Genomic DNA, 11403 nt, shown 5'->3' with positions numbered 1-11403 from the left:
TTTGTATGCAGTCTTTCTACCGGTACAATGCCATCCGTGAATGCCAGTCATTGAACTGAACATTGCATTGTAGAGTACATTTTTGGTGCTAATTTTTGCTACCTAATTTTATTTTTATAGTGTCGTAAACAACTGCTTGTGTCTCCTTTTTGATCGTAAAGACATGAGACACCATAATCTTGTCTTGTGAGGGCAAGGAACTTTGTGGACGTACACTCAACGAGCGTACGGTAATTAACCGATGGTATTGTTTATTGAAAACGATCACGCAATTTTGTGAAAATTTTATGCTAGTTTGCACAATGACATGAAATGATTATTATTTGTTGTTAAGTCGGTGTTCCCACATCAGAAAATCGATCTCATGGATTTGATTTCTAGGTAATTATTTTTTCACTTGTCCCATCGGGCAAGTGGCATTGGCGTTTCACTTGTCCGAATGCGTCTTTCACTTGCCCCGGCAATCTGACAACCCTTAGTGTCTTTCCCTGGTATAGTGCCAGTAGTGAGATGGAGTGAGATGAAAACTATTTCTACATATCAATCAGCTGAAATGGAAAGTCTCACACTCTTTTGGTACTTTCTGTTTCACATAAGTTGGATAGAAATTTTCTAATTTGTGTGAGACATTCAATTTCAGTCTGTTGAGGTGAGTGATTCTGGTAATTACAGAGCAAGTATGTGTCAGTTTGGTGTGTTTTAAAATAAAACCACAACACTGAGGTTACCTACCATTGACAAGGGTTTTATTCACTCACAGAGAAGAAAAAAACTGGTGGCATTATCAGCAGGATGGTGAAACTCTTCTCTGGTGGTTCAGATGAAACAGGGGGCAGTGCAGTGATGTCCAGAAGTAAAAAGCAACAGCATGGTTCAGGTACTGCTGGTAGTGAAGAGTCGCCCAGTGGTCCGATGTCCTCTGAGAAGAAGTCTAGTGGTCCAGTGTCACCTGAGAAGAAGTCTAGTGGTCCAGTGTCCTCCGAGAAGAAGTCTAGTGGTCCAGTGTCACCTGAGAAGAAGTCTAGTGGTCCAGTGTCCTCTGAGAAGAAGTCTAGTGGTCCAGTGTCACCTGAGAAGAAGTCTAGTGGTCCAGTGTCACCTGAGAAGAAGTCTAGTGGTCCAGTGTCCTCTGAGAAGAAGTCTAGTGGTCCAGTGTCATCTGAGAAGTCTAGTGGTCCAGTGTCCTCCGAGAAGAAGTCTAGTGGTCCAGTGTCACCTGAGAAGAAGTCTAGTGGTCCAGTGTCCTCTGAGAAGAAGTCTAGTGGTCCAGTGTCCCCTGAGAAGAAGTCTAGTGGTCCAGTGTCCTCTGAGAAGAAGTCTAGTGGTCCAGTGTCACCTGAGAAGAAGTCTAGTGGTCCAGTGTCCTCTGAGAAGAAGTCTAGTGGTCCAGTGTCCTCTGAGAAGAAGTCTAGTGGTCCAGTGTCACCTGGAAGTAAAATGGAACATAGGAGTTCAGTTACTGCTGGTAGTGGTAGTAAAGAGTTGTCTAGTGGTCCAGTGTCACCTGGAAGTAAAATGGAACAGAGGAGTTCAGTTACTGCTGGTAGTGGTAGTAAAGAGTTGTCTAGTGGTCCAGCTTCCTCTGTGATGTCTGGTGGTACGGTGATACCTGGTAGTAAAAAGGGACAAAGTGGTACAGATGTCAGTGGTAAAGAGGCCAGTGGTTCAGAGTCTAAGAAGGCAATCTTTGGTGGACCAGCAACTAGTGTAGCTGGTCAGTATATACAGACTACAGTTACAAAATACTTGCACCATATTTGCTTAAGAAGCAGTATCTTGATCAGATTATGTGCAATATGCATTGCCCAAAGATACAGTTATATTTAAATTGCAAGACTTGAGTTAGAGAGTGAAGCTTTCTCGCAATTGGTGAGAATTTCTTGTTTATTTTCACTGCTATCGATGAGAATATTTTAATTCTCACTGGTGAGCAGTGAGAAATGCACTCCTTGGTGACAATCAAGTATGATAACAGATTCTCACCGGTGAGACTTGAAATTCTCACCAGAATGGTAATTTTTACAGTGAGAATGAATCATACTCATCATTCACTGGTGAAAATCAACCAGACTCACCGTTCACTGCTGAGAATCAGCCAGATTCTCCATTCACTGGTAAGAATCAGCCAGACTCACCATTCACTGGTGAGAATCAACCAGACTCTCTATTTGTTGGTAAAATAAGAGTGAACCAGACTCTCAGTTCACTCACGAGAACAACCAATGAACAGCAAATCTGGTCATTCTTACCAATGAACGGCAAGTCTAGTTCATTATTACTGGTGAATGATGAGAATAATACATTATCAGTGTGAAAATTACCATTCTAACTGTTCTTGGTGAGAATTTCCAGTCTTGCCAGTGAGAATCTGTTATCATACTTGATTCTCACCAAGGAGTGCATTTCTCCACCACTCAGTGAAAATTAAAAAATTCTCACTGATTGTGGTGAGAATAACAAGGGGTTCTCACCAATTGCAAGAGAGCGTCACTTTCTCCCTCCAGTAATCTTTTCCTATACACAGGATTTCTGTTCTTGCATTCATATTTCAAGGCTTGATACATAAGAGTCTATTTAAAGATTTCCTACAAGGCAGTGTCTTCAAACAACGCTTTAAATACTAATACTAAATACAGTACAACATGACTTAGTTATTCATCTATATGTGAGGTAATATTGTAATAATGGGTTTTGTAGGTTGTTTTAAGGTATACTGTGGCACTGAAGATATTTCCTACACTAAATCTTCACAGCATTTAAAGTGTGGGCATACCGTTACATTTGATGGTGCCAGAGAACTATATGTTACAACAACAAGCTAAAAAAATTTGGCCACTCATGGCTAACAGATTTTACATGAATTAGCAAATGAGAAGCCTCAGCTTATTAAAAGCTATATCGTACTGTGAACACTGACAGAATGCAGCTGAAAATATACTTGCAAAATACACCCAGTTATCCCCTGTATCCATTAATGACCACTTCACATTGCCACTGGATTTTTCAGAATTGCCACCTGGGTTCCTTTCCAGTGGTATTACCACTAGAAATTGAAAAATAAAATTCTTTCCCTTTACATTCAGATACCAGATATTTTTCTGAATTTTCCATATATATATATATATATATATATATATATATATATATATATATATATATATATATATATATATATGGTATATATATGGTATATATATGATATGTGTGTGTGTGCATGTGTGTGTGTGTGTGTTTGCGGGGGACAAAACCAAAATGATGATGTTAATGAAAGAGTGCCAGTATAAACATAAAAAATATCTGTGATATATAACTGTTGTGACAGTATGTCAAATCAGAGAACCACTAAGTATTCACTATAACTTTTTTCTCCTCACGTATGGCATACGCATTAGTCTACTAAAATTGCGTAATAGCTGTATTTACATGCGTAATTTCACTTCTGCACTCGATTGATGAAAAAAACTGACTACAAAATACGATGCACCATTCAATAAATTTACACCACCAATTCGAATTGTACGACAATGAAAACAGTTTGACGAACAACTTGAACAACTGGACTGTATTTCAAACATGCTGAAATGTAACAGCAAAGGGTATACGGTACATGCGACGGTCAAAACACATTGAAAATAGTAAGACCACTGTGATAAATATTGATTTGAGAACACACTGATTTTAAGTGGATCACCACATAACACGGGCACTTCTTCTTCTGCATGGTCTCGAAAGTAGAATTTGAATTTTACGTATGTAAAATGATTCAATTATATACAAAATATCCAACCTCAATATGCAGTCTCATGCCATCACAATTGCTTGAAACTGTCATGTAACAGAGAGAAAGGAATCATTGTAATAAAACAATTGATATATTGAAATACATCATTTCAAGTGATCTTCAATAACCAAAACAATTTCGGCAGTTTATAGGAATGGAAACATCCAGCTGCAAAATGAGTATACAATATATGGTAACAATATTATTAATATTTTGGATTTGACAAAATTTATAGTCTGAGGGGTTTGTTTTGGACACTGGCATTACATAAGGCCAAAAAAACAAAAGAAAATGTGTATCGTCCTTGGGTGGATTCAAAACTGATGCAGTCATCCAATTTCATTTTCATTTCTTTCTATTTTTTAGGGGGTATTAAAATGGCCAGGCTGCACTTTTTAGGGGCATTCAAACATGGCTGCCATAAAGTACCAGATATGAACTGAAATGCTCACGTGTTTCATTATATATTGTAGTTATGTGTAAATTTGAACCTTTGGCACATGTTTGCAACTTCATTCAAAGTAATATGATCAACATAATGATCAATATTCACCGCCGATTAATTCTAAGAGGTCATGAAGTATACAAATATGTAATTAGCTGAAATAAAAATATTAAAGTTCTTTGACTGCTGTCATAGCAAGTGTAATTACCTTTGGCCAAGTCCTTTAAGCCATATATGCTGAACTGTGAAAGCTCATTAGATAAGCAAATTATAAATTAGCTGACATGAAAATGTGAAATGACTTTCGATATTGTTTTAACCTGGTATAATCATCAATGTACATAGCATGTTTTGCCAACTTTGATCAGGAAAATCCAAGTATATATCAGTCATTAGAAAAGGTCATTGAAAATGCAAATTAGGAATGGGCTGAAAAAGAAAAAGCTTAATGACTTTCAATAATGTTGTATCATAGTATCTTTAATGTATATAGCAAGTTTCATCAACTTTGGTCAAGTCAATTCAGATATATATCCCTAATTAGGAAAGTTCATTATATATGCAAATTAGGAATTGGCTGAAGTAAAAATGTCTTTTGACTTTCAATAATGTTATATCACAGTATCTTTGATGTATATAGCAAGTTTCAACAACTACAATCAAGTTAATTCAGATATATACCCTAATTAGGAAAGTTCATTAAATATGCAAATTAGGAATTGGCTGATGTAAAAATGCTTAATGACTTTCAAGAATGTTGTATCATAGTAGCTTCAATACATGTAGCAAGTTTCATCAACTTTGATCCAGTCAATTCAAATATATATCCCTAATTAGCAAAGTTCATTAAATATGTAAATTGGGAATTGGGTGAAGTTAAAATGCTTAATGACTTTTAATAATGTTAAATCATAGAATCTTCAATACATATACCAAGTTTGGTCAATTTTGAACAAGTCAAATCAGATATACCGGGTATATCTCTAATTAAGAAAGTTCATTAAACACTATCTTTCATGTCACCCGTTAATGGTTCTCACTGCTGATATATCTTGGTGTGATCAACATTTGTAGCAAATCTCATCAAATTGTATATCCATTTTTTTCAAAAATCATTAATTATGCAAATGAGCAAAAAAGTATGCAAGCCACACCCACCAAAAACTAATTAGTTCTTGCCATTTCCTAACTGAATCTATGTACAAGATTTAATTCTGATCTGATCAGCAGTTTTTGAGATATTGGACCAACAGACAGACATGTGAACACGTGAGCAAAAATGGCTGCCACAGAAAGAAACAAACATGAGGAAAATTTCAGAACATTAGTGCAGATACTTTATCCTGGCATTCAAAATCTGGACATGCCCAAGTTCACATTTGGTTAGTACGTGTTTTATTTTCAAGATTTTTCAGAATTTCAGAACATTTGTTGAACATACCAAATGATCCATAATATGACTTCACATGTAGATGTTATGTTTCTGCTAGTTCCATTTTCACGATTCAATGTACAATGTACATCAGGACATGTCCAAGTTCACATTTGGTTTTATATCAGTACGTGTTTTATTTTCATGATTTTTCAGAATTAAAAAAAGTTGTGACGCGCATATCTTCACATGACGAGCACAATGACGGGGAAACAATATACTTTTTTTCAGTAATTGCAAAAATATATTTTTTAATGACAAACTGTACTTTGTTATCAACTGAGACCATCAATCAGTTTGCTGATGAAACACAGTACTTGCTGATAAACATGTGTATTTTGAAAGAATTTCACTCAGGCTGAACCAACAAAGAATACAAATGAGAATTTTTGAAGTTTGAACCAATATCAAAAAAGTGCTGCTATGGCAACATAACTTTGTCCCAAAGCAATCATTCAGAGCATGTCACCAACTGTTTACCACAGTGACATGATATAAACAAGTAAAATTTATAAAAGACAAAAATTTCATGATGTTACTGGCCTCTGGGAATTAACTTTTTAGAAAGATAGGGATGACTGAAGATTTGTGGACACACCTTAGGTTGTAAACAGTGTGCCCTCTAAGCCAATATGATGCGCCATGACGCAAAAAAAATTCTCTGTGACGCAAGAAAATTTTGAGTTGAATAGGAAATAATACATGGTGACTCAAGAAAAATTAGCAAATTTTCAAATTGACTCAAAAGTTTTCTATAATCCTGTTAGTTAGAGGGCACACTGCTTACAAACTATAAAAGGGATGCTGTAGGGGGCTCTAAATAACCCTAACACTAGGTTACTAACAATTCAAATAAACTTTCTTCATGTCCACCAATGTTTCATTTTGCTGAAAGGCAGACAATTTTTTAATCACCACAGTGAAAGGCATTAAAATTAAGTTATCATCTTACTTTTTGATGCAACTTAATTTGTAGTGAATAACTGTTCTCATTTCAAGGTATAAGAGCTACTATAGGTGTTATTTTTTATATTTATCCTGCCTTCATCTATGACCTTTGACCTTTCATGGCATTGGTCAATAAATATTGTAGAATAATGAACTAAAACTGCAAAAGTACTGTCATGGCGACATGAAGTTCTCCGATTCCAAGGTAACAGTATCTTTCAGAGAGACAACCACAGCATTACGGGAACATTATTTTTGGAAAACACTGGTGACAACCAGTATTAAACTATAATTTATGATCTATAATTTTACAAATGTATTATTATTGAATAGAGAGTGACTTGAAAGATTCATGGCATAATAGCAGAAATATCATTTTTTCACCAAAAGAGTATTTTATTATCATCTATCATTTGTAGAGTCAGCAATTTTGGCCTATAGAACAGTGCACTTGCTTTATCCAAAATACATTTTCAAAGAATTTTTGATGTGACCCTACACGTAGCCGATATAAAAAGATGAGAACTTTTAAATCATAGTCTACAAATGTGTTGCTATGGCAACATGGCTTTTACTTGATTAATTTTTACTAAATTAAACATTCAAGTATGTTTAGGATACAGCAGCACAAGTATGATCAACAACACACATCTACGAGCTGCATTGTTTTACACTATAAAATATTCGGAAAAGGTCATTTGTTGACAAAAACTTGTATTCATTGTGTTGCCATGGTAATAGGGCATTAAAACATCAAGGGAGGAGCTTGGCTGTGTAATTATCATGACGGTGCAATTGAATTTGTGTCAATATTTGTTCATATTTCACAGGTATTTGAATTACTGTACAGTCAGATTGTCTACACATCTCTGTTGCTTATTCTGTGATCTTGCCTTGACCTTTGACCTTTCAGGTCAAAACACACAAGATCAAGTGACAAATTTTGAACCAAAATCTATAAAAAGTATTGCTATGGCAGCGAGGTTGTCATCTATTCAAGTACGCCAGACAAAGTAATCTTCGTTACAATAATATGTTAATAATCAAATATGGTCAATAAACTACACATGAAACTTGCTGTCTTGTTGATGAAATTTGGAAATGACTATCTTCGACAGAACATTCACTTATTGTGTTGCCATGGTAAAAATTTTATTTATGAGATGATGATAATAAATAAACTAAAAAGTTTAGGTAAATGATTGACTTTGTGATTTAGTTTAATGTGAATCCATATCTGCTTTCAGCTTCAGTGTATATCTATCAGTTCTGGTACAGCCTATTGTCACTATGTCAGTGCATTTCTATCTCAGTTCTACTTATCCTGTTTGACCTTTGACCTTTAACCTTTCAGGGCGATGGTCAAGAAGAACTCTGAAGGGTCATCAAGGACACAAGTTCAAAGATGTAAATGGTCTGGCATTCCACAATGATAAACTTTTGGTGTGTGACAGCGACAACAATATTGTACACATACTGAACCAAGATTACACTTGTGAAAAGGAGTTGGGCAGTTTCAGTGGTCAGTTTGCCAAGCCATTCAAGCCATGGTCCATAGCTGTCTCTCAAGACAACCTCTACTTCATCCTTGATAAGAATAATGTGCAAATAGTTGTTTGTGATCAAAATAATAAAGTTATCAGAATAATTAACCTACCTGCAGACTCAGATCCCCAGTGCATAGCTCTTGTGAAGGGGTTTGTTATTGTTACAGAGGTCAACGGTCATCGCGTCCTGAAGTACAGCCTGGACGGAATGTACATTGGAGAGTTTGGTCATCGAGGAGATGGTGATACAGAATTCAACTACCCCCGCTTTGTCGCTGTCAACAGTAGGGATGTCATCATGGTGTCTGACTGGCAATCACTGCATCAAGTGTTTTGACACTCAGTTCAATTACCTGTACAAATACGGTCAGTTCGGTCACGGCAATGCTCAGCTGTGCCACCCATACAGCATTGCCGTTGATGGCGCTGACAATGTTTATGTTTGTGATCACAGCAATGCTAGGATTTCGATTTGGAGTGAAGATACAACGTGGCTACGTCATCTTTTCCATCGTGAATTGAGATTGCCCTGGTACATGGCAGTGACCGCCGACGGTGATAGAATTGCTGTTGTTAGTGGATGGTACCAGTCCCGTGATGAAATCGTAGTATTTTCTAAGTAGACAGAAACACCAAGATGATGTGTAAATGTCTAAATTTCATCAAAATGTTGAAATTTGTTCAAAAGTTTTGACGCGCTAATTTTAATCGTCACTCAAGCGTGACGAAACGATCGGCCTGCACTGTTTACATCAACCTCCAAACTAATAATCGGTTATTTCTCGCATTTAGAACCGATATTCTGGGGACAAAATATTAAAAGTTGTTGTCGCTACATCTCTAGAGTTTGAATGTAATGAAATTTAATAATTTCAGACACATTTTCATTGAAAAAATCGAGGAAATTTGACGAGAAGTGTACGACAATCGACGGTGATTTGTAAACATCACAACACATGAGTCATGTCAACAAATCAATAAGGTGGTTATTTTCTGCATTTCCAAACAGAATTTTGAACTGAAATTTTTAACATAGTTGTCACTTCATGTCGTCGATACAAATATACCAAAAATGAGTTGTTTTGTAGAATTTGTACTGAGATATTTGAGTCAATTTGTCAAGAGGTGTGTTCTGCAATGCAATCTTACTGATTACAGAACCGATCCCATCACATCCCAACTCGTAGAGAATGGCGAATCAACAGTTGTGTGTGCAAAATAATGTTTTAAAAAATTACCTGCATATCCTCTGTTATCTCTGTCATGTATGGTTTCAAGTTTTTCAATCGATGAACCAAAATTACGCCGACATAAGTCATTATATCCAACGTTTGTACGGACACGATGTTGACCCGACGCCATCGCCATGAACTATGACAGAGCTTGCGCAGAGGGCGCTATGGCACTGCTGCATTCAGCTGAGACCAGCCGAGACGAGTCGAGTATACACATCATGGAGGTATTACCGATGAACAGAATGATTCCATGTCAGCTTTCCACGGTTGTTTAATTCATATGTTGACATTCGTATCGTCACAAGAGCATTTCTTTCCAGTATAATTTATCCGTTCAGTGTTTTTCGTTGTCATGATAGGCCTAAATAAAATCTAGTAGAGGGACTGTAATGAGTCAACTCACAAGTACAAATTTACACTTTTTTCCTGTGGCATGACGCCGAGAGGGTCCGTCTGCACCATATATTTTCCCTGACTTTGTTTTTTGTGATTCGAAGGAGGATGGCAAAATTTGGTAAATACACACGGTAGCTCTATATCCACAACAAAATGTTCAGGGGTAGGGTTGTTTAGAATCCCGGTATTCACAGTGCATATATTAAGCTTTAATTTTCCCAGAGAATGTGAAAATTACTTTTTGAGAAATCGAGGTCATATAATTTTCATTCGTGATAAATAAACCAAGATCACTCTGATTTCAATTTTATCCAAATTTCATATCTTTGTATACTTTTAATCTTAGTGTTGATTTTTTTTACCACATTGTGAAGTTTTTCTCGTGTTTTGTCATGCATTTACTTTTCTGTAGCCGTTCAACTTTCTTTTGACACGTTCAATTTTATCCGTTTTGACATATTAGTTTTTACCCTGAGGAAGGCAATCTGTGCATTGCCGAAACGTCGGTTTTAAAATAAAGATCGTTTGAAGATTGAAGAAACTGGTTTAGTAAGCCTATCATTTCTCCTCAATTATTTGTCAAGACTTTGGTGTACTCCCACTCTTTCCTGATGACTTCAATCGCTTAATCTTGGAATTATTTATAAGTGGTATGTTTACCATGCAGCCATATCTGACATCGGCAGGTGACCGGTGGCACGTTTTGCAACTAATTTTTGAGACAGGGGAGGGCATATTGTAGAAAAATAATGTGGAGGGGTCGCTTTTTGCATTTCATTTGTAGTTTAAGTTCAACCGACCCCCCAACCCTTCCCCTATAAACGAATGCTCATAGGTTCATCTTGAGAGTTCAGAAAGTACGCCGAACTTGCGCCCACTGAGACACGGTCCTTCTACTGCTATTGGTTGGAAATGTCCCGCAGCTGGAATATTAAGTGTCCGCAGTTGAAATAAATTTCCTTGATATTTTTTTATTGTGGTGTTTGTACTGATGACAAAAGATATGATTTAATCACGTGTGTTGAGGGACTGTGATTTAATCAGTATCGAAATCAGCTGTGCAAAGTCTTTCCGTTTTCTTTCTTTTGTTGACCGACAGCTGCAGTTCTCGTGCTGTCCAAACATGTATTGGTTTCAAATAGTGTTTTTTAAATCTTACAGCATTGTATTAAAGTCCAATAAAGATTTCCTCATTGGCTTCAGCGGCAAAACCATAGCGGCAATAGCTTTGTGTATCAATTTGCGTTTGAACAATGTGATGGTACATTTACAATCGACCGTGCTTCTGGGCTCAGGTGTATAGCGCCCTCAATGTCGAATTCTTGCAACTACTTTCGTTCATATCTTAAATCCAATATAAACTTCAGAGTTTGAGTTTCTGATTCAGTTTAAAGCTATAACACTAAGATATGAAGACATATTTTTCAGCATAAATCACACATAAAGTGGAAAAGAATATGAAATTACATAAATGGGAAATTCTTATACGAATTTAACAACGCTACCATCCAGAACTTTGTACATAATTATCAATATGCTTTGAAAATTGTGACCACATAGGCCTATAAGCATTCTAATTTTAAGCTTCCACATTTTCTCATTCAGCCATAGATTGATTG

At 36.3% G+C, this 11403-nt stretch overlaps 1 protein-coding gene across 2 annotated transcripts; it reads left to right on the top strand.

Moving 5' to 3' along the window:
• Positions 1-766: 766 nt before the first annotated feature.
• Positions 767-10325, top strand: LOC139135324 (sperm acrosomal protein FSA-ACR.1-like). Of its 2 annotated transcripts, XM_070702675.1 has the most exons (3): positions 767-1432; positions 1481-1714; positions 7961-10325. In XM_070702675.1, the coding sequence occupies exons 1-3, from the start codon at positions 793-795 to the stop codon at positions 8488-8490; spliced, it is 1404 nt and encodes a 467-aa protein (XP_070558776.1). In that variant the 5' UTR covers positions 767-792; the 3' UTR covers positions 8491-10325. The 2 variants fall into 2 exon arrangements, with proteins under 2 accessions (XP_070558776.1, XP_070558770.1); XM_070702669.1 differs by having other exon boundaries at positions 793-1714.
• The last annotated feature ends 1078 nt before the right edge of the window (positions 10326-11403 follow it).

This window comes from Ptychodera flava, chromosome 1, assembly GCF_041260155.1.
Source record: "Ptychodera flava strain L36383 chromosome 1, AS_Pfla_20210202, whole genome shotgun sequence".
NCBI classification, from domain to species: Eukaryota; Metazoa; Hemichordata; class Enteropneusta; family Ptychoderidae; genus Ptychodera; species Ptychodera flava.
The sequence above is the reverse complement of the archived record's forward strand: the minus strand, read 5'-3'. Positions and strand labels throughout refer to the sequence as shown.